Source organism: Rhineura floridana, chromosome 1 (genome assembly GCF_030035675.1).
Source record: "Rhineura floridana isolate rRhiFlo1 chromosome 1, rRhiFlo1.hap2, whole genome shotgun sequence".
NCBI classification, from domain to species: Eukaryota; Metazoa; Chordata; class Lepidosauria; order Squamata; family Rhineuridae; genus Rhineura; species Rhineura floridana.
Genome location: NC_084480.1, coordinates 267224960 through 267249451, shown reverse-complemented (window position 1 = coordinate 267249451; position 24492 = coordinate 267224960). Strand labels below are relative to the sequence as shown.

Below are 24492 nucleotides of genomic sequence, written 5' to 3'. Positions count from 1 at the left end.
TTTTTTAGTGTTTTTAAATCTGTATATTTGTGTATTTGTTTTTAATGTTTTAATTGTTGTAAACTGCCCAGAGAGCTTCGGCGGTATACAAATGTAATAAATAATAATAATAATAATTGCACATTCACTCTCAGCCTAAACTACCTCACAAGGTTATTGTCAGGATAAAATGGGAGGGCACTATGAATGCCACTCCTTGGAAGAAGGTTGAGCAAAAAAGTTAATAAGTCTCACAAGCAAAAATGCAGCTTAAACACAATGCATTAACTCTGCCCCCAAAAGGACCTTCTATATAATCTCCATTAACAGATGTACACAGGGAAATATACACATGGAGACTCTCAGTAAATGATATATAGGAAAAATCTGTTAAGGTACTCATCCTCTTCTCCTTAGACATCCTATGCCATACGTCGCTCTCCAATATGTGCATTCATGCACTCTTTTTCAGTCGTCTAATTTCCAAGTAAACTTGATTTTAATCCTCTCCCCTGCTCACTACACATTAGTTTGATCTGTTTTATAGCTTTTTAACCAAAATCATATACAAATACATTCAAAACTTTGCCAACATATTTTTAACAATAGAAAACAGATCAATACACCTGTTAAAACGCAGATATCTTAAACAGATGAATATGAACAAGTTTTTCTACCACTTTCTCTGCTTTTCAACCACCTTGAGCTTTTCAGAATGTAGAGATAGGCATGCCCTTCAAGCAATGCATGCTACTACTGACACCAGTCCCAAAGTGTATTTTCCCTCAAAGTTTATAAAAAAAGGGTGAGTAGCTTGACAGTCTTATCAAACACAAAAATTATACACTGAACAACTACCACTGAAAATATATACTCACCAATAAAAGCACTTTCAGACTCCAAAAGTGAGTTTTTCATAAATTCATCTGACTCATCATCTCTGACCTACCAAAGAAAAACATCAGAAAACTTCAGATTCTGCAAACCGTCTCTGCAAAAGCAAGACTAGCTACATGAACAGGAGTTGTGAATGTGTCCACATTGCAAGAGTTACTAAAACACAGAAAGATTCTCCAATTTTCCTAGCTGTTTCAATAGTAGATGCTGAAGGTAACAGCCTTTCAGAACAAATAGCTACATTTCACATGGGTGTACATGACACTTGTATAACCTTAGCCTTCATGTACTGAATATTGACTCTTATTTCCTAATATAAATTACTGCTACACAAATGTCATACTAAGACATTTATGTAAAATAAAAAAATACTTTCCCCCTTTTATGTACAGCCTTTCTCACTAGGTGTTAAACACATTTGTATACAGGTCGTTTCTGGAACCATACACATGCCTTGATTGTTGCTGGCAATACCCCTTCAGTCAACATAAGGAACGTTGAAGAAAATGACAGGGAAGATTCAAACTCCTGTTTATGGACATTTTGATTCTGACTATCACTGCAAATGCCCCTTCCATCATCCAAGGCTATTTTAGACACCATCAACCTCATACTTCGCCCAAAATCCCAGCCCATGGCTTTGGTTCATTTCATACTGAAATGACGGCCTCGTGTACTGAACATCTGGCCTTATTTCTCAATATAAATGATGGCTAAACAAATGTCATACTAAGATATTTATGAAAAATATTTTGTGTGTGTGTGACCTGTCTTTTCTCACCATATATTAAACACGTTTCAGAAACATGTTATAGCTCAAACTTTGGAGTTCACTGACACAGGATGTAGTGATGGCCATCAACTTGAATGGCTTTAAAAGGGAGTTAGACTTATCCTTCAGGAATTTGCCTATTAGTTGTTACTAACCATGATGGCTGTGTGCCACCTTCAATATCAGAGATGGTATGCTTCTTAACACCAGTTGCTGGAGAACACAAGTGGAGAGTATTGTTGCACTCATGTTCTACTTGCAGGCTTCCCATAGGCATCTAGCTATCCAGTGTGAGAGCAGGATGCTGGACTAGATGTACCTTTAATCTGATCCAACAGGGCTCCTCTTAGGTTTATATGTGTACAAAATTCCAGCTTTCTATGTCACACGGAAGTGCCTAAGAATAGGCAGCTAATAGAGCTGCTTCAGCACTGGTGAATGTGTTCTCAGAAACTAGTATAATGCCATTACATTTTTCATTAATTTAAGTTTCCAAGTAGTTTTGTAAGCAATACCCACATACAATGCATGGTACTACTCAACCCTGGATGTAATTCCTGGATGGATAACTACTGAAGATGAGCTGAGGGCAACTTACTTGGGAGCAACCAGTACAGGAAAAGATGGAGTTATGCCATTTAAAGATGAGCAACACTTTGAGGATGGATTTGAAGGAAGAGAGGAAAGGGCTGCTCCAGGCATATGAATCAGTCCATGTACATGAACACACACATTCAGCACTATTCTCTAGTTGGAATGAAAACAAAGAAACCAGCTCTATTTCTGCTTACCATTCCCCTGTCTCTCAATTTCAGGCCAGACACAGGCTCATCAAAATCTAGGACAGCTATTAAAGGAAAGGAAGTGGGGGGGGGAACAAAATCAAGAACAAAGAGCATGAATGGTACAAAAACATAATACATCACTTCAGGGACTATAATAGCTCTTATCTTTATTAAACCATACATTTAAGGCCATGCCAACAACAACAATAGCTACTGTGCAGAAAAATGACTGCAGTATTAGCCATAATTACAAAAATTAGACCAAAATTGTTGGAAGGAGAAGGAAAACTACAGAACAAACACTGCATTCTCCAGTTTTAAATTTGTATTCACCAATTTACAGTAACAAAAAAAGATTCAAGGATACACACATCTGTGTACACACACACACACTCCTTGTGGTAATACAATTAAAACCAGGGTTGTGGAGTTGGAGTCGGAAGCAATTTTGGGTGGAGTCGGAGTCATGGAGTCAGAGTCGGTAGAAATGTACCGACTCCGACTTCAAAATAAATTTTGATTGACAAATTTTTTAAAATATACATTCAAAATGTCAAAGAAGCTTCCCATGAAGTCAGCTGTAGTTGAGCATTTCACCATAACTCAAGATGGAAAACATTTTGTGTGTCAGTGTATGACACAGGACCCAGATGAAGACAAATGCTGTGATGCCAAGATCAGTGCATATTCAGGCAGCAATAAAAATGCTCCTGTGAGAGCTTCCAATTTAAAAAGACATTTACAGCCCTTTCCAGGGCTGTGGAGTTGCAAGCAATTTGGGGTGGAGTCGGACAGTAGAAAAATAGAGGTCAGAGTTGAAGGTTTGGCGTACCGACTCCACAGCCCTGATTAAAACCAATTTTATTTTGCATCCCAGAGGCCCCCAGCAAACATAAAAACATTGCCAGATATTAGTATGGCCCAACTAGTAAGTAGCAATGATCATATACAAATGCAGGACAATACAACAGGATTGGCCTGCATTTTGTTGGCATCGTGTACTATGTAGTATATCTTCTTTAAGTTCATCAGAGCAGCCTCACTTGAGGACTTCTACTCTGTAGCAGCAGCACCTCTGTAACATAACATTCAGGCCTAGCCCAAGACATTTTGCTGTCTGAAGCAAACAGCAAGATGATGCCCCTTCCGTTCCACATATAGAGTCAGGCAAAATCTGTCTTCCAACACTGACAATGGGACAGCACACCTGAAAGCAGCTGGCTCACTTAAGTGACCCAGGACAGGCAGTGTGGCACACACAGTTCTCTCCTCTTAACATCTTGCTGCTATTGACACTGCCCCTCGCCTCCAAATCTATTGCCTGAGGAAAACACCACACTATGCCTTCCTTTTTCTTTTCTTTTGTAAAAAGCAGCCATGTGAGGGACCCAATTTGCTTGGGACAGCAGCATGGGGGGAGGAGGGCTAACTTTGCCATGCTAGAGAAAACTTACAGGTACTTCAAAAACGTCCCCCATCTAAAGTGAAACAATCTGCAAGCAAGCACTTAATGCCATGCTCTCACTCAACACCTCTATCCACCCCCTTTATATATAAAAATGTTGAATATCTAGCTGAAAAGTTCTGCACAAACTCAAATGAACAAAAAGTTTGCATACTGCACTGCAAACATTAGTGCACTGGTTCTGTAACTCAACGTATTTTTTAAAAATGTTCCTTTTTTTCCTTCACCTTGTGTAGTTGCACATTCTACACAATAAGGGTATAAGGAAATTGACAGAGGACCCCTTTTTGTTACATTTTGAAACTCCAGTGATCTATACATGAAAAACTGGCCCCGATATTCTCATGAGAACAGACTTACAGTATCTACCAAGAAACAGCATAACAGAACCTGGGCAATAACCACCACAAGAACGTGTGGCAGATTTGCTCAAGATCACTGGAGAAATGGAATGCAGGGATTCGACAAGGAACATGGCTCTGAAAAGGCTGGAAGGCACCACCACTATTGGGCATGTTCACATGACAGAGGTCAAGGCTAACTTGTCAGCTATTGAACGTTTAACAAGACATTATTGATTTTCACAAGCCAGTGAATTCTGCCTGTGTATTTTATGCAGGAAAACACATTGAAGGCAGCACCAAATGCAGAGCAAGCCTCCAACGAAACAGGACCATAGCTATGTTAGGAAGACAGCCCATGAAAGGCACTCAGCTTTGATCAAATCAATGCTAGCTTACCTTCTGCGTTTTTCTTCATTTTTTTAAGTTTCTTGCTCTGCTCTCTTAGCAATGCTTGCTGCTGAATGTCCAGAGTATCATTATTCGTGGGAGGATCAGGATACATATACCTTGTTTCTACACGTGTTTCTGAATCTGTTACATAAAAAGGAATATTGATTTACTTACTGTGAATGGGCCTTCTGGGGAGATCATGAGAGACATTCACTTAGAGCAAGCAGGAATGGGGAATCCGTGGCCCTCACAGTGTTGCTGAGCCACATCTCCCATCATCCCTGCCCATTGGCCATCCTGGTTTGGAATGTTGAGAGTTGGAGCGTAACAACACCTAGAGGACCAGTTTCCCTACCCCAGATGTAAGAAGGATGTATCACCTGATTTGCTCATGGTAGGGACATGCGACTTGAATAGTTGACCTTTCTCAAGCTGGCATGGCAACATCCACTTAGAGGGACGTACAAATTTATGTGAATGTAAGGGTGAGCTGATAACCAGAAAGCAGCTGTGGGGGTATGTGAAGAATACAAGACAGCGTTCAGCTTTCTCTGAAGCATGGAGATCCAACTTGTAATGCCTTGTGAATGAGGAGGCTGAAATCAACGTGGCCACATGGCAATGTCAAATGCTGGCGTTTCTGAACAATGCTGGCCATGTGGCTGTGGCCCTAGTGAATGAGCAGTTATTCGTAGTGAAGTGGCCGTGTTGAATTTCATAGACTAGAGCTATGCAGACCTTGACCCACTGGGCTTCAGTGGAACTAGAGGCCTTTTTTCCTAAGGAAGTGGGCTGAAAGGAGACAAAGATTACCTAAAAGTCTCCATCCTTTGCATGCAGATTTTTTAATGCCATTCTAATGTGCAGAGTGGTAAGCGGCGGTAACGCAGCCGAAGCTCTGCTCACGGCCGGAGTTCGATTCCAACGGAAGGAGGAAGTCGAATCTCCGGTAAAAGGGGTCGAGGTCCACTCAGCCTTCCATCCATCCGTGGTCGGTAAAATAAGTACCCGGCATATGCTGGGGGGTAAAGAAAGGCCAGGGAAGGAACTGGCAATCCCACCCCATATATATGGTCTGCCTAGTAAACGTTGCAAGACGTCACCCTAAGAGTCGGAAACGACTTGCACTATAAGTGCGAGGACACCTTTACCTTTTAATGCCTAACTTATAAGCAAAGTTTCCTGTTGATTGCGAAGGTGCTGAATTGAGCTTCAACATGCATCTTGTTCATGTGATAATGACTAGAAAGGAGATCCTAATGAATAAGATGTGAAGAAAAAAGGTCTTGAGAGGGTCAAACAGAGGGTGTAACAGAGCCTTCAGAGCCATGTGGAGCTGCCTGGTAGGAAGTGGTGAACAACAGGCCAACTAAGAGTAAGGGGCTACTTGACATGGGGTTTGGTACCTAGCTAAGACAAGACAGAAGAGAGTACCGTTGCTTGACACATGAAAGTGTTGGGCCTGATGCCTTGATTATGGCCAGTCTGTAGGAATTCTGAGAACAAAGGCCTTGTGCAGCCAGAAGGTACCGTGAGGATGATAGATGTTTGTTCCTTCCAGATTTTGCACGGCACTGATGCCAGGGGAGGAATGGGTGGGAATATGTGACATTCCTGTGGCTATGAGTGGAGAGGGCATTTTTCACTTCCATTCCTGGTGCCTGGAATCTGGAAAAGTAAGGAGAGGCCTTTCTGTTGACTAGTGTTGCAAAGCAATCTGAGGCTGCCCAGAAACTTCTGAATGGATGCGAACACCCAAGCAGCGTTCCCCCAGTGTGATCTGTGTCCTGCTCAGATAGTCCGCTATGGTGTTCAACTCACCCTCAATGTGTTTGGCCAAAATAGAAGCCAGGTGGTTTTCAGTCCATGCACAGAGAAGTAAGGCTTCCTGGTGCCGGGATCTGGATCTTGTGGCTCCTTGGTGGATTATGTGAATTTTGGTGCGGTATTGTCTGTGCAAATCAGGAAATAAGCATGATGGGTGAGGTGAGCAAAGGACTAGGGACATATGTAGTCAGGATGATTCTGGTAGGATCCCTGAAGGGGATTCCCATTGTGAGGTTCTTTAAGTTCATTCACCAATGGAAGGATTATTTGATCTAAGTCGTCAGGAGAACTGGAGATGACAACTGACAGCAATTTCTTCTTTGAGTGAGAGGAGAGCCTATTGGCAGAGTATGGAATAGAACTTCTCGTAAGGGACAATCTCTATTCATGATATCATTATATCTCTGGATAAAAGCATGAAGTTAGTTGTTCTGGCCCTGAGAAGGGTTTCTACTGCTTGGCAAAACTTCATTATCTTTTTGGGGAGGGGGACAATGTGCCTTGGTGGAATAATCTTTGTATAGGTTGATGTTGGTGTGATTGATGAGAAAGCAGAGATGTGGAGGCGTTTATACTGAAAGTGCTGGCTTCTGCATGTGAAGCCAAGGAACTCTGTGATGGTCCAGAAAGATGGGTATGTGAAGGTATGCCTTGCTTAGGTCCACCAATGCAAAGACATTTTGCTCCTGGATGGCTTCCTTGATTGTATAAAGTGTTTCCATGCAGAACTTTCAGTATTTTACACACTTGTTTAGGTGCTTGAGGTCCAGTATTGGGAACAACAAGAAGTAGACACCACAACATTTCTCTTTTAGAGAGGCAGGGTCTATAGTCCCTATTTCTAGTAGGTGAGCTATTGCTGTTTGGATGATTTGATTCTTCTCTATAGACCTAGAGGTTGAAGATAGGTGAAAGCTGTCCTGAGGGACCTGAACCAGTTCTATTCTGTACTGTACTTTGTAAGGGCCAGTCATCTGTTATCATGTTTTAGACAGGGGAGCAGTTTTGCCCCACTCACACACCGACACTGTGGCAATGACAGCCTCAGAACTGCTATTTGCCTTATCTTGACTGGGCTGCAGTACCAACTTGGATGTGGAAAACTTTTGGGTTCTGGTATAGCTGGTTCTGTTCCAGACTCTGGTTCTGTTCCAGAATGAATCATGTCCTTGACCCAAAGGCTATAAAGGGAGAGATGGAAGTAACCCTTGAGGTGAAGGCTGTAGGCTCTTGTACCCTTTAAAGCTAAATCAGTTGGTTTTTTCCTTTCCATAAAATGGTGACTCCATCCCAGTGCAAAATGGCTCCTGAAAAAAGGACTGCCATAGGATCTTCCACCAAGGGCACCTTAAAGTCATCCATAGCTGGTTGTTCCAAATTATAATGATGCTGGACATAGCTGCTAGGTTTCTTACTGCTCAAAGGAGTGACTCATTCTGATTCAACTCTATTTTTAAATGTTGTAGGAAACGGGATTGCATTTTGGTAGACCTTGACCGATGGCAAGGCTAAGGCCCCCCAGAAGGGGCCTGAATGGCATCTGGTTCAGCAGAGCAGAAGCCAAGATCAGATATTGCCTTAGTAATTAAAGGTAAATAATCAGAGTCTTTAAGCAATCTGTCTCCTGGAAATTCCTCTGAGTAAGATCAATTCCTCCACTGGCCTTTCTCCTTGTCTGAATCATGAGGAGAAGCTGGGTCTTGGGTGAGGGCATCCTGAGTCTGCGCAAAAGTTATCTCCCTGGGAATGGGGCTCTTGGTTGTTGAAGATGCAGGCTGTGCAGGACCTTGGTCCCTTAGCCTTAGTGAGGGTGGAGGGTCAGGTGACTCATAATCCGGAATATCAGAGGAGTAGTCCTAGGCACTTCTGTTCTGGGAAGGAACAGTAGCAAGCTTGGAGATGTTATGCACATGCTCTTATTGTGATGAGAGGCAAGGGGAGTCGCATGAAGAGAAGAAAGAACGTTTGGAGCATTTACTGCATTTAGAACTTGTCTCAGATTTTAGCTCCAAACAATAAGGTTACGTTAAGGCTTTGCTTGGTAAAAAGGATGGGGGGAGAGGAAAGAGAGAGATTGGATTGATCAATACACATGGCTGGCTGACTTTGTAAGGCTGAAAAGGAGCAAATAGACTAACTGCTATTGGAAACACTTCCCCCTTCTTTTTCCACTTTGCTCACATTATTGTGTGGTGACATCTAATGGCCAATCTGGATATACTGCTTGCAGTTTGAAAATTAAAGATAGATCATGTGTCTCTTCTCAGCCTGGAGAGACAAAATCTCCAACAGGAGTGGTCTCCTCTGGGTGGGCTCACCCAGCGTCAAGTGAAGTGGAAGAGCCAGAGAAGAAAGATTTTCAAGTTACATGTCCCTGCCTTGGGCAAATCGGGCAGTACAACCCTCTAAGTCAGATGTGGGGAACCTTTAGCCCTCCAGATGTTGCTGAACTACAACTCCCATCAGCCCCAGCAAGCATGGACATTGGCCAGGGATGATGGGAGCTGTAATTCAGCAATATCTGGAGGGCCAAACGTTCCCCACACCTGCTCTTAGTGGATGTTTTCCATGCAATCTGAGAATGAGATTTAGAAATCTCATGACATCCTTTCCGTCAATGTATATGAAACATATATAAAATAGCGACCAGAACTTGAACTAGTATCACTTCAACAAGTCTTTGAAATCATGAGAAAGTGATCTTTTTAAAACTGGAATGGGGCACTATGGATAATATGCACATGACCCTTTGTACACACCAAGTGACTATTTGAAAAGTTTTGCATATATTGAGCTAGTTAGATTGGAGGGGGGTTCCCCCTCACTGTTCTGTGCGTGTCTAAATCATGATTTGCCATGTACTTGTAAGATCTTCAAACACTGGATATATTCTGGGTGAACTAAGTCATTTAGATACACACTGAACCCACACAAGTCTAACTGCTCAGCAAAGACAAAGCAGTAATTACAACAAATGGAGATTTGGGGATACATTGCTAATATTAGGGACATCCTCTTAAAAAAAATATTTACTTATTGAGATAATGATTATTGTTGTTGCTATATGCCTTCAAATCGATTACGACTTATGGCGACCCTATGAATCAGTGACCTCCAAGAACATAAACCACCCTGTTCAGATCTTGTAAGTTCAGGTCTGTGGCTTCGTTTATGGAATCAATCCATCTCTTGTTTGGTCTTCCTCTTTTTCTACTCCCTTCTTTTTCCTCCAGCATTATTGTCTTTTCTAGTGTATCATGTCTTCTCATTATATGTCCAAAGTACGATAACCTTAGTTTCGTCATTTTAGCTTCTAGCGATAGTTCTGGTTTAATTTGTTCTAACACCCAATTATTTGTCTTTTTCGCAGTCCATGGTATGCCACATTTCAAATGAGTTGATTTTCTCTTATCTGCTTTTTTCTTTGTCCAACTTTCACATCCATATATATAGATCAGGAACACCATGGTCTGAATGATCCTGACTTTGGTGTTCAGTGACACATCTTTGCATTTGAGGATCTTTTCTAGTTCTCTCATAGCTGCCCTCCCCAGTTCCAGCTTCCTCCTAATTTCTTGAATATTGTCTCCATTTTGGTTAATGACTGTGCCGAGGTATCGATAATCCTTGACAAGTTCAATGTCCTCATTGTCAACTTTAAGGTTACATAAATCTTCTGTTGTCATTACTTTAGTCTTCTTGACATTCAGCTACAGTCCTGCTTTTGTGCTTTCCTCTTTAACTTTCAACTGCATTCGTTTCAAATCATTACTGGTTTCCGCTGTTCCTTTGATATGTTTTGAGCCACTTCGGGCACAATTTGGGGGGAGGGAGAACAGAAAAAAACAGAAAGAGAGGAAATAGCATCGAATATCGTGGAAGAGGATGTAGTTAGCTGGAATCCTGAACAGAAACAATTTCTTGCCTATCCCACTTGTGTGCCATAATTCACAGTTCTTTGCTCTGCCTCCATGGCAGGACTGCCTTGTGTGAGAGGAGGACTGTCACCCCGCCAGACTTGTGGGACACTGTGGGAGCTTTAGTGAGGGGCAAGGCGGCATTGCGCATAAATGTGTGTGCCTCCAGGAAGACTAGACCTCTTTCATTGGATCTTCCCACCGACCTACAATCTATTGAGGCTCTTGCTGAGGGCTCCATTGACTGCTGGTTAACAGAGCCAGGAAGGAATTTTACTGTCAACCCTGGGTTGGGAGGTTTTCTCCTTTCCCTCAATAAGTGTTGTTGTTGTTGTTATGTGCCTTCAAGTCGACTACGACTTATGGCGACCCTATGCATCAGTGACCTCCAAGAGCATCTGTCATGAACTGCCCTGTTCAGATCTTGTAATCCTTCAATAAGAGAGTTTGTTAATGTTAGGTATTGATGTATTAATTTTGTCACAACTTGGAAGGAAAATGGCAGGATCATCAATTCAGGGGAGACCTGCCCCCATAAAGGATCTTGGGGAAAGCGTGCCAGACAATGGCCCTAGCTAGGGTGGCCTGGGCTGACGTCACATACCTCAGGTTGCCAGTGGGTGCTCAGATGCTTGGCCTGTGCCACAACTGGCAGGTTTCTTTGAATTTGGATTTCTGCTTCTTGTTGAAACCAATAAAAATTGAGGCCTATTTTAACCCATACATTGGTCTGGTTGTCTCATTTCCTCCCCTGCTCCTGGAGCGTCACCCTTGTGCATTTCACACAAAGCAAATTCTTCTACAGAATCTCTCCATCCCCTCATAAGAAAGACAACACACTAACCTTTGTATTTAAGTTCATTAAATTCACGGATATTTTGTACATTGATAGGATCAGCAACATCCTTTGATGACGGTCGTCTGACTGGAGCTTGCATACGAAGTCTAGCCATCTCAAATACATCCATGTTGTGTTTATCTTTCCTCCTGCTAAAAATGACCAAACTCATGCTTAAAAAAATAACCTTAGGTCTCAGAACTATGTAGGTTCATTTATAAATAAAATGGAAATTACAATTAGAGAGTTGGTGAGACATCTGATTCAGACTGGAATTTAGAACTGAAATGAAGCAACTCATTTTCCATTTCTTGTGAAATATTACCAAGAAGTAGAGCTGGGTATCATCAGTGTACTGATGACATCTCGCGCCAAATCTCCTGATGACTGCTCCCAAGGGCTTCATATAGATATGAAACAGCACTGGGGACAAGATGTTACCCTGCAGCACCCCACAGCACAACTGCTAGGGGACCAAAAGACAATCTCCAAATGCTATTCTCTGAAACTGACCCTGGAGATAGGATTGGAACCACTGTAAAACATCGTCTCGGATACCCATCTCACAAAGTAGGCTCAGAAGGACACCATGATAAATGGAGTCAAAAGCCACTGAGAGATCAAGAAAGAATTACAGTCACACTCTCCCTGTCCTTCTCCCTGATCCATCAGGGCGACCAAGGCCAATTCAGTTCCATAACCAGGCCTGAACCCAGATTGAAATAGATTGATAAAATTTAGTAAGCAAACTAGCTATAGATTCAAATAATACCACAGGACAGGGACAGGCAATGTGGTCTACAGTAATACTTTGGACAGAAGCAATTTTCCATGTAACATGTTTGTCAATTATGCCACATGTATTCTAAATATATAAATAAGCTTGGCTAAACTTTGAAAGAGGATACGTTTATGCTCACAAAAATTCTTCTTGACCCAACACTTACTAAATGTAACATTACAGACACAAAAATTTTTAACTTCATTTTTATTAAAAGATCTGCAAATCTTTCTGGAGACAAAAGGGTGAGAAAGGGTGAACCATGTGCAGCCCAGGGTGGCCACTAACTGAACACAACCGGAGCCATTAAGTATTTTTATGAGAATGAAGGCCCCAGTCCTATGCTCTGTTGTGCCTGGTCAATAGAGCACAGTATCAGATTTGTGGTTCCAAGACCTGGTGCAAGGAAAATTCCTTGCATTGAAGCAGCGACCATTAGCACTGCGACTTTAGTGTGGGGTGCGATAGTCTTTACAAGTGTTTTGCACAATGGGTTTTCATAGCCTCTTGCACCCAATCCCAAGGCCTACAGCACAAGCCCAAACCTTCTAACATTAGCTCCAGTCTAACTCTTGCACCAAGAAAGAGGCCATGGGAAGATTTCCCCTTCCACATAACTCTGCAATTTTCTCCTTGTGCTTCAATGGCTGCAGGAGGTACCAGGATCAGCCTACCTGGATATATTCTACAATGTAAGCAACATACAGCAGCACAGCAAAAGACCCCTATCACTCCTTCCATTGGCGTTTCATGCTACGGGTTTTTAATTCCACTTGAGTGTCTATAACGTTTGTTAAATTGCATATTGCTTGTCCAAAAGGAATTGTGCACTGTATAAAATGCGTAAGTACAGATTGTAAAATGCTCACCCTTTTCCTGGCATGTCATCGTCATCACTGTGGACTTTCAGCAACTGTTCCTGTAGTCGCCGCTCTTCACTGCGGAGCTGCTTCCTCATCTCTGATAGTTCACTTATTACATTCTTCCTTTCTTCTGCAATTCAGTATTTTTTTTAAAAAAATATACAGAATACCCAGCATCTGCTTACCCAGGGAAGTATTTTTCTTGGCCAACAATACAGCCAAAGTAGTTACATATTACATCATGACATACAGATTTCTTACCATAGGCACGTAGCTGGTTTCTTCTAGCTGGGACTGGAGGAGATGGAACTCTGGGAACATCCTAGTAAAACATTAAAATATAAATTATACTGAAAAATAATTGCATCATTAAAAGGAAGGAGCAAAAAGGTAACTTTTTCATGCATTCTAAGAAACAAGCATTTACTAGCTCAAAGAGGAGTTAAGCTTGGTTTCCTCATAACAGCAGCTAACAAACTCATCTCAAACTGCTTTTGAGTCCATGGGAAGTTTTAAAAGCAGTCTGTGTGCCCTCAACAGCTTGGTGTGATGCTTGATCACAGTGACCATTATGGGTTAACCAAGGCAACAACGTTATTGGTTACAGTGAATAGCAGGGTTAGTATGGCACAGGGCAAGGATCCGTTTATCGAGCAGCCCGTCTACTCACTGATTTGTCACCCAGCCCACTTGCTGGAGTCATCATGTGGCAATTGCCAAGCTCCTAAGGCCAACCACAGCACGGTCCATGCCTGTGCATCCTGTTGGCAACCTGGGTATGAGGCAGCTGGCCCTGACACACACACCCCAAGCTAGGGCTGAGGCCTTGAAGTGCCACTCCCCAGACCCTTACGAAAGTCCCCCATAAGCTATGGATCCTACCGAAAGCCCTCCCCCACCAAAGTTGTGACAACAAGAAATAAAATACCAAACACTCATCCTTGCTAAGAGAAAGATAAAAACCTTACAGTCACAGGCCAATTGTGACTATGACTAAAATTCCATTCTGGCCCTATCAACCAGTGGCCAACAAATGTTCACAGCAGAAGAACTGAAACAGAGGGAGGGCAGGTGGGACAGCTGGCAATAGCTGGAGATACAACCTTGGCAATTTATAGCCCAGGTGCTGACCAAAGCAAGGAAGCCTTCCCCCGGTCTGCCTCCCAAACAAATCCAAATATCCTATTGGCTCTCTCGGATGGGTACAGCCTAGGCCACAATGCAGCTGCCAACTGGGGGCTACATCTCTTCCCCACTCTCTCACCGTGCAGCCCCGCCGTGTAATTGCGGTGAACCATGAGTTGTGATATGGCAGAGGGGTTGATCAAAGAAAAAATGTACAAAACTAGGCTAGTGCAAGCCCCTTAAATCAGATCCACTGACTTGAGCTATGCAATTTTCTAATACAGTAAGTGAACAGATACACACATTCATTCTACAGGCTCGAAGAGAGCAAAAACAGAACTTCAAGTATAACAGAACTGAGTAAACTGGACTTGCTTCTGGAAAAGAATTTTACCCACCACCCAACCTACAGCATTTCCTTCATAGTAAACGTCCCTAGCACTGAGGCTCTCTCCTCCTGTTCCTTCAATTCACTGGCTCTGCCTCTACCTTTTTTTTTTTACTTGAGAAATCATTTAGGACATGAGAGAAACCTTTTTCGAAAACATCGTTCACTATATCCTATTCAAAACTAGAATGTCATTCAATGACAATTTTACCCTGATCAAATTATGACTGCAATTCTGTGCTACATACTTTAGCTAGGCATTATTTTTAATTTGTGCAAGTCTAAATAAATTTGATTGTGCATATAGCATTCTATGTCCATTAGTACTTAATTCCTGTACTCCTTTTGAGACTGTTTACTGGGCTATTAGTTGAACTTGTTAAGATTCAGTGATTAAAACCTTTTCTCATAAATATCCAAAGGAGGATTGGACTTCTCTTAGTGATAAGTATCAAAATGATTGCAGATTTTTCAAAATTTTCTCTCAAACTCAGCAGTCTGGAGACAGATATGGGACTGCAAGCTAAGAATGTAGAAGAATAATTAAGAAGGCAGCAGAAAACATGCCACCACTGTGAGAATGTTATCAAGAATTTAAATGCTAACTGATATGCTGGTATTTTTCCTCCAACAAAACAATTCTTTAGAGAATGCCCCCTGGATTAAGACAGGAAGCACAGTGCCAGAAATCTTTTCATATATTGTGCGTGACTAATAAGCATACATACATGTGTATAGTAAGACATACGGCTCTCCACCAAAAGCGACCTTTCTTCTTTTACAAAACCCTTGTTCTGAAGAGGTGGAATGAGGGGAGAAGATTGCCTGGAAATCTGAAACATGGGAAGGGGTGAGAAGATTCAAATTCATAATTAAATAGCATCCTTAAATAGCAACGAAAGTATTTATATACAGAGGAAATATTTTATCTGACGTAAGTTTCAATAAACAGATATGCTGTTTAGTCTACATCTGTTTCCAAAATCAAAATCAGCTTTGGTTAATCTTTTAGGAAGTTATGGCTACAAAGAGGATATAGTAAATTAAAGAACAAAATGCCTAAATTCAGATAAACTACAAAAAGAAAAAAAATCAGTTAAATGTAGACTCTAAGGTTTAAACTCACAAGAAACCTTAATTGGCTCTGTTGCACAGAAGGTTCAGAAACATTCCAAGTGCTCAGAATTTTTTTTTTTTAAGTGTTAATACGGGAGGTCTATAGAACGTACAGAGCTGTGTACTTTTGGAGGAAAGAGGTTCAGCAAAGGAGTAGACAGCATTATCCATGCTCTGGAGAGACAGAGAGAGAGAGAGAGACAGAGAGAGAGAGAGACAGAGAGAGACAGAGTGTGTGTGTGTGTGTGTGTTTTTATTGCACTAGATATACAGATTTTCTCTGCACAGGTGATATCAATTTTTAGTAATAAATTGTACACATTTTTCCAGTTGCTTTAGTATACTTTCTGCTTAACATGAATGAATTTATTTTTAAAGTAAATATATTAGAAAAATAAGAAATCAGAAAAGTTCTTTTACATTATGTATGAAAACAGTAACTTTTAGAAGAACAAAAAATGTATCCCACAATACAGACTGTATTCATGATGTGAATATTGTTTTGTATCCTGGGGCCACAGAGCAGGGAGGAGTCATGATTGTTGTGGGAGTCTTCATCCCCTCCATGTGCCCAACTTCCGTATGTTGGTTGGTCAGAACATGTAAATGGTGGCTCTCGTGTATATGTTCCAACCACACAACCCGTATACCCCATTTTCCCATTTTCCTCAACACAGAGGCCACTAAACACATGTTCTAACAAAGCACATGGGCATCAGGTGAGTAGGCCCTGCCACCATGATTGTGATCTCTCCCCATCTCATCCCTTCACATACAAAATGAACTAAAGTGAACATTTGCACAGGATTTTTGAATGCTACCATTAAATAGCTCGTCTGATATGCTGCAATTCAGAAATATAAATGTTGTTCTTGAGGCAAAAATATTAAACTGTTGTATGTTCTATGGTAACACCTAGATAAAAAGGATTTGGGTCATGACTGAGACTACTTAAATCAAAATAAAAGCTTAGGGTTAGTATGGATTAGACGGCAATAGATAGCAAAATGAAATCTGTTTTTCCTTAACTGTCATTTTAAGAAACAAACCTAGCCAGATATGGATACTCAATGCCTTAGTCAGATGGACTGTAGAACCCTCTGGAAAGCTGTGTCTGTTGAGGGTGTTTATGCCCCTCCCCCCTACTCCTCACAGTTCCACCACCTAACATCAGAAACATCCAAAGAACTCTTGGTTCAGATTAGTTTTAAATTCACAAAATTTCTAAAAGTATACTTCATTCTGGAATATTTTAACATTTGTTTAACTGTTTTAAATTTTAAGAGACAGTAGGCTATTTTTCATATCAACATTCAGAACAGGTAAGAAAAATGAAATGCTGGTAATGCGATCTCAGATGTCATCTGTATAAATGAAAAGATATGACAGTAGTAGTTGGAAGATGACTCAAGAAATCCTACTTCATACCCATCTCCCACACCAACATTGTTTAGACCAAGGATAGCCAACATGGTGCCCTCCAGATGATGCTGGACTCCAGCTCCCACCAGCCTTAGTCGACATGGCCAATGGTCAGGGATGATGGAAACTGGAGTCCAACATGGACACAGAGGGTAACATGGAGGCGCTGTGGGTTGGTGGTTTCCAAGTTCGGATAACTGGTATGCAGTGTGGGCCTGTTTTAGAGAATGTGCATTGCCTGACAAAGGAAAGATAAACAGATCCTCACAGCCGATCCTCACAGCCGATCCTCACAGCCTCAGGTAGGATGACTGGTCATTCAATGGTCATGGAGGCCTGTCCTCCTGGCATCCCTGCAAGATGGCAGAATTCAGGGAGCTACCTGCAACCTCTTTAGCTGCCTCAGGAGAAAGGGGATCACCACCGTTCAGGGAAGGAGAGCCGCTGCCTGCCTGTCTGCCTGTGTGCTGCTGCTGCTGCTCGGCTACCACCACCACCACCCTCTCCCTGTTGGATTCCTGTGCTGCAGGTTGCCACGCCTTGCAGGACCGGGCCCCAGGTACTCAGCCAGCTGTGCCTGATTCCTTCCACCTGTCCCTTCTTTGGAGGAAATACATAAGCCGGCTGGCTGAGGTGGCTCCTTTGTCTGCCTTTTTGTGGGTCTTGAGTCATGTGCCTGGGAAAGAGGACTCAGAGCCAAGTGGGGAGATTTGAGGGGGCCCTGTGATGTTCCTATATATTAGTGTATATATGGTAAGTGCTGGTTGTTTAGAGTATACATGGTAAGTAGTGAAAGAGGAGGGGGAGTGAATGGGCAATAGAATGCTTGATGATTGGCTGAATGTTTAAAATGGCTGACAGTATAAATGAAAGGATGACAGGTAAATCTGGGTGAATGTGAGGTGGTAAATTGTGGAATCTGGGGGGAGAAGAGAAAGAGTGGATTGCTTGGTGGGGTTTAGAGAGTTGTTTACCAGGAGGGAGGTGGAGTTCGGATTAGTATTGAGTAAAACCATATGCTTATGTGCCTTAAGAAGAAATCTTGTTAATCTTGTTAGCTTTGTTATCTTTAATAAATACTTAATTTGGTTTACCAAAGGCCTGATCCTTGGCTGGGGTTTCACAGACCAGAAGGGAGGGTAAGGTAATGACCAAGGCTGAAGGGGAACTGTAACAAATGGTGGCAGCGGTGAAGAGAATAACAATACCAGTATTCAGAGTCTCTGGGAATACTAGTATTGGGACGTTACTGGTGGTTGCCTAGCAGGGGGATCTGTTGAGATCTGTGCTAGAGCGGATAGGTAAACCATAAGAGAGTGCGGTCCGGACTGGTGGAGTCCCTGGTGGTGCCTAGAGACAGGCAGTAACCACGCGCAGGTAGGAACCTGACAGGGAGAGCCAGGGAAGGACACATCACATGTGGTGTCAGTAGCGGTGGGATACGAACAACAGAGAATCCAGATACGAACCAAAGAGAGTCCCAAAGACACGTGGTGACAAAGGAGACTACGTCACAGGTGTTGGCTGTAGCAGTGAGATACGAATACTAGACAATCCCTAATAGTTGTGTGGCAAACAGAAATAACAAAACAAGATTTCTTGTGAGAGTGACTGGCAAAGAGTGTGTGGCAAAGAGTGAGTGAACTCAAACACCATGGCTAAATACATAAAAATGAAAAGAGAGGAGCTGGTGGAGAAGTGCATAACATTCAATTTACCTCACGAGGGTAAAGGGGTAGATGAATTGAGGGTAGCACTTATAGGATTTGCAACTGCCCAGCAAAAACAACCTGTCAGAGAAGAGACCCCAGAAGGATATTTAAGCAATCCCGCTTATATAGAGTACTTGAGAGAGAAATTGAGGATGGAGGCTGAGGAAAAAGATAAACAGCGGGAGTTGGAAGCTGAGAGATTGAGGATGGAAGGTGCAGAGAAGGAAAAACAGAGGGAGTTGGAAATTGAGAGAATGAGATTGGGGTTTGAGGAGAGGAAGAAGCAACGAGCAGTGGATGCTGAATTACAAGTAGAAAAGTTAAAATTTGATAGAGAAATTTCACTCTGAGGAGACAAGGAAAGACAGAGATGGAGCAAAAATAAAAATTACTCCAAAGGACTTTGCTGTCTATGAGCCTGGTCAAGATCCTCAAATTTACCTCAGCACCTTTGAAAAAGCAGCTCAGTTGTGGGGGCTACCTGTAGATAAATACATGCAGTATTTATCAAACCTGATTAAAGGGGAATTGGCTGAGGTATACCAATATTTCCCCTCAGACAAGCCCGTCACCTATGCTGAATTCAAAGAAGCAGTGTTTAAAAGATTCAGACTGGGGCCTGATTATTTTAGAAGGCTTTTCAGAAATTGCCAGATACAGACAGGGAGGTCTTTTGTGGAACTGGGAGCAAAGTTGATGGATATATTTGGAAAGCGGATGAGTAGTGCCAAAGCTCAGTCAGTGGAAGAGGTGAAAAGCCTCATGATACTGGATCAATTATACCATCAGTTACCACCAGAAATAAGGCTCCTGGTCAAAGACCGTTCCCCTACATCGGTGCAGGAGGCCGCAGAGTTGGCGGATCACTTCGCCTCCAATAGAACTGGCTGGGTGGGGAAAACATCAAGAGAGTTTAAACCCAGACCATATAGTGCTGGCAGAAGGGATGTGGTACCACAGCGAGTGAGTCCTCCATTAAAATCTGAAGGGCACAGGACACCCCAGAGTGGATCTGTGTACCCTAAAAGTGAGGAGAAATTATGCTACAAATGTGGTAGACCAGGGCACCTACGTTTTCAATGTGAGGTTGCCAACCCCAGTAGTAATCCTGCTCAGACAAGGGCAGTGAAAACAGAGCCCAAGGCTTTAGAAGCAGCGAAAAAGGTTCAGTTTTGCCAGATAAACTGGACAGAAGTAACAGACCTTGATTCAAGTCTGAGAGAGAAAGTGAGAGTACAAGGGGCAAATTATTGGGCATTGCTTGATACTGGTGCCGCTCAGACATTACTGAGGCCAGATTTAATAAAATCTGAGGTAATATTACCTCAGGAAACAGTGACTATCCAAGGAGTGAGGGGTCAACCAGAGAGTTTGCCTGTGGCCCTAGTGAGAATGGAATGGAGAGGCCGAAAGGGCCAATATAAAGTTGGTATTAATGCCCAGCAACAAGAACCAGTAATACTGGGAAGAGATGTTATGGGAGCCCAAGGAAAGATATATGTAGTGACCAGACAGCAAATTGGCAGAGAAAAAGAAGCCATATTAAGGGGGGCTGAAACAAACAGGGTGGAATCTGTTAACCAGCCTCAGGTCACCATAGCAACCACTAGCAGGCCTGCTGAAGAAGACAAACTGTATCAAGTGGTCTCTGGGGAAGAAGCAGATCAATTCAGGGAAGAGCTGCATAAAGATATAAGTCTGAAGCAGATAAAGGAACAAGCGCTGACCCAACAGATTCCTTTCACTGACAAACTGAGGAATCAAGTTGTGTGTGAGAATGGGATTTTATATAGACTGTGGATGCCTGCTGAGAGAAAGGATGAATGTGAACCAGTGAAACAAATGATGGAAGTGGTGAAAGAGAATTTGAGTCATGCACAGGAGAAGCAAAGTTACTGGTATGACAGAACAGCCAGAGAACGTGTGTATGATGTGGGAGATATGGTTATGGCGTTCATACCCAGGAAACATGACAAATTACAGGCTACCTGGGAAGGACCATATACCATCAGAGAAAGGCTTGACACAGTGACATATGTAATCACCACAGACCAATTAAACAAAAGCAAAGTGGTTCATGTAAATATGTTAAAGCCTTACCATACCAGGGATGCAAAGGTGTTGCAAGTTACCTTATTCCCTGAGGGAAGTGGGCCTGAACTTCCAGATTTGGTACAGGAAAGCAAAGACAAAGGAGGGGTAGATCAAGTAGAATGGTCAGAGGAGGTGGAGGAGGAAGTAAAAGAAGAGATTCTGAGAGTTTTGAAAACCTATAGGAATCTCTTTAGCAACAAACCTGGCCGAACCAGTATAGTTATACATTCCATTGATACTGGAGATCATGCCCCAATCAGATCTGTTCCGTACCGTGTGAATGGGAAAGTTTTGAATGAGATCAAAAAGAAGGTGGAAGAGATGCTGGAATTAGGAGTGATCAGGGAATCCATCAGTCCCTGGGCCTCAAGTATTGTCCTGGTTCCGAAAAAAGATGGAACGACAAGGTTTTGCATTGATTATCCGCTAATCAATAAAATTACTGTCCCAGATGCGTATCCTATGCCTAGGGTAGACGCAAAGTTAGAGTTATTGGGGGCAGCAACCATTATCTCTACACTAGATCTCTGAAAAGGATTTTGGCAAATGGAACTAGACGAGCAATCCAGAGCCAAAACTGCCTTCAGTACACCAGATGGGTTATATGAGTTTGTGACCTTACCCATGGGACTAAGGAACTCACCAAGTTCATTTCAGAGGCTAATCAATACTGTGTTGCGAGGCATGTCAGATTTTGCAGTGGCCTATATCGATGACGTGGCCATTTTTAGCAAGTCGGTGCCTGAGCATGTCCAACACCTGACAACAGTATTGGAGGCCTTAAGAAAAGCAGGCCTCACAATAAAAGCTAAGAAATGCCAGTTTGGACTAAAGGAAGTAATCTATTTAGGACATAAGGTGGGGAGTGGGAAAATCACCCCCTTATGGAGCAAGGTGGAGGCAATACAAGCGTGGCCGATCCCCTTAACCAAAAAACAAGTAAGGGCATTTCTGGGTGTGGCTGGATTTTATAGGAAGTTTGTGAGAAATTTTGGGGAAATAGCAACCCCCTTGCATGAATTAACAAAGAAGAAGTGTTCTGAGCGTGTGGTATGGACGGATGAATGTCAGAAGGCTTTTGATCTGCTGAAGCAAGCCTTGTGCCAAGGACCCATATTAATAGCACTGGACTATGAGAAACCATTCATCGTGGCTACAGATGTGTCGGACCTGGCGCTGGGAGTCGTCTTGCTACAGGAGAGAGAAGGCACCAGACATCCAGTGGCGTATCTGAGTCGCAAGCTGACGCCGAGGGAGAAAAACTATTCGTCGGTCCAGAAGGAGTGCCTAGCGGTCGTGTGGGGACTGAACAAGTTGCACCCATACGTGTGGGGACGAAGATTCACAGTGACTATGGATCATCGGGCCTTGTTATGGTTGCAGACTATGAAAAACCATAACACTATGCTGCAGAGGTGGTCCTGGGCCCTACAGGACTATCAAGTGGACTTCCAGTTCATCAAAGGCAAGGACAATGTACTGACCAATGGACTTTCCAGGCAAGTGGCTGGGACTGCAGTGACGTGACCAGACAGAGGAACAAAGAAAGACATTTTCCCCATAGAGACTTTTATTTGTTAACGCGACGTATAAATCCTGGAACAGGAATAATACTCTGCAGTTGTTTAAGGGGGGGGAAATGTGATGTTCCTATATATTAGTGTATATATGGTAAGTGCTGGTTGTTTAGAGTATACATGGTAAGTAGTGAAACAGGAGGGGGAGTGAATGGGCAATAGAATGCTTGATGATTGGCTGAATGTTTAAAATGGCTGACAGTATAAATGAAAGGATGACAGGTAAATCTGGGTGAATGTGAGGTGGTAAATTGTGGAATCTGGGGGGAGAAGAGAAAGAGTGGATTGCTTGGTGGGGTTTAGAGAGTTGTTTACCAGGAGGGAGGTGGAGTTCGGATTAGTATTGAGTAAAACCATATGCTTATGTGCCTTAAGAAGAAATCTTGTTAATCTTGTTAGCTTTGTTATCTTTAATAAATACTTAATTTGGTTTACCAAAGGCCTGATCCTTGGCTGGGGTTTCACAGACCAGAAGGGAGGGTAAGGTAATGACCAAGGCTGAAGGGGAACTGTAACAAATGGTGGCAGCGGTGAAGAGAATAACAATACCAGTATTCAGAGTCTCTGGGAATACTAGTATTGGGACGTTACTGGTGGTTGCCTAGCAGGGGGATCTGTTGAGATCTGTGCTAGAGCGGATAGGTAAACCATAAGAGAGTGCGGTCCAGACTGGTGGAGTCCCTGGTGGTGCCTAGAGACAGGCAGTAACCACGCGCAGGTAGCAACCTGACAGGGAGAGCCAGGGAAGGACGCATCACAGGCCCCAATTAGCGTAGTGATGGGTAGAGGGAGATATGGCATTGTGAGGAGGACTTGCCAGGTAAGGGGAACACAGCCCAGGCAGTTAACGACTGTGCCTTGTTACGGTCCTCCCCCCACCCGCAGGTTTGTTGGCTGCCCTATCAGCCAGCTCTTAGGCCTCCGGATGCTGCTCCTAAACGCCAGATCGGTGCATAGTAAGATCTCCCTCATTCATGATTTAATTGTGGATGAGGCAGCCGATCTGGCATGTATAACCAAGACCTGGAGTTAGTCTCTCCCAGCTATGAACACCAGGGTACCTAGTTCAGCATCAGGGTAGACCTGAGGGTCGGGGGGTTGCTGTGGTCTATAGGAGTTCCATCTCCCTCTGCAAGCACCCTGTCCATGTGACTACTGGTCTGGAGTGTTTGCACCTTGTGTTGGGTCAGCGGGACAGACTGCAGATTCTGTTGGTGTACCGCCCACCCCGCTGCCCAACAGACTCCCTAGCTGAGCTGACGGAGGTGGTCTCGGGTGTACTGTTGAGATCCCCCAGACTGTTGGTTCTGGGGAATGTCAACATCCATGCCGAGGCCACCTTATCTGGGGCGGCTCAGGATTTCATGGTCTCCATGACAACCATGGGACTGTCCCAATATGCCATTGGCCCAACACATGTAGCAGGGCATACTCTAGACTTGGTTTTTGCAACTGGACATGGAGTTGGTGATCTGAATGTGGCGGGACTTACATCAGTCCCTGTCATGGACAGATCACTGCTTGCTGAAGTTTAGACTTACAGTGGCTTTTCCCCTCTGCAAGGGTGGGGGACCTATTAAGTTGGTCCACCCGCAGAGACTAATGGATCCGGATGGTTTCCAAAGGGCTCTGGGGAGTTTTCCGGCTGAGAGGGCTGGCGCTCCTGTCGAAACCCTGATCGAGCTGTGGAATACAGAAATGACCCGGATAGTTGACATGATTGCTCCTGAGCACCCTCTCCTGTGTAGAGCTCATATGGCTCCATGGTATACCCCAGAGTTGAGAGCGATGAAACAATATCGGAAACGGCTTGAGTGCAGATGGAGACGAACTCCTAGTGGATGCAATTATACACTGGTAAGTGCCTATGGTAAGCTGTATTAAGGGGCAGTAAGGGCAGCAAAAAAGCAATATTTTGCTGCCACTATCAAATCATCAATCTGCCGCAAGCAGAGCTCTTCAGAATTATCCGGGGGCTATTACACTCTGGCCCCAGGGACATGGTAGAACCATCTGAGGCCCGCTGTAATTTGCTAGGCACTTCCAGGATAAAATCCGCCAGGACTTAGACTCCAGTGTTATAGCAGGTGAATCAAGCGAGGTATCCAGAGCACAGCCTTGTCCTGATTTCTTGGATGAGTTTCAGTTGGTGCAGCTTGAGGACATTGACAAGGTGCTTAGACAGGTTCGTGCCACCACT

The 24492-nt window shown here is 43.2% G+C and overlaps 1 protein-coding gene across 9 annotated transcripts in view; it reads right to left on the bottom strand.

Moving 5' to 3' along the window:
• The window catches only part of CSPP1 (centrosome and spindle pole associated protein 1), a 109926-nt gene that overhangs the window by 9386 nt on the left and 76048 nt on the right, over nt 1–24492 (bottom strand). For 8 of the 9 annotated variants that reach the window (XR_009759475.1, XM_061600593.1, XM_061600649.1 and 5 more), the window contains 7 exons: nt 15100–15204; nt 13120–13180; nt 12865–12988; nt 11221–11366; nt 4639–4773; nt 2440–2495; nt 858–924 (listed from right to left, as the gene is read on the bottom strand). Coding sequence is in view for 8 of the 9 variants with exons in the window: in XM_061600593.1 (XP_061456577.1) it covers nt 858–924; nt 2440–2495; nt 4639–4773; nt 11221–11366; nt 12865–12988; nt 13120–13180; nt 15100–15204 (694 nt within the window). In the remaining variant the exon portion in view is untranslated. The remainder of the gene's footprint in view (nt 1–857; nt 925–2439; nt 2496–4638; nt 4774–11220; nt 11367–12864; nt 12989–13119; nt 13181–15099; nt 15205–24492) is intronic. The other variant, XM_061600630.1, reaches the window with a different exon arrangement.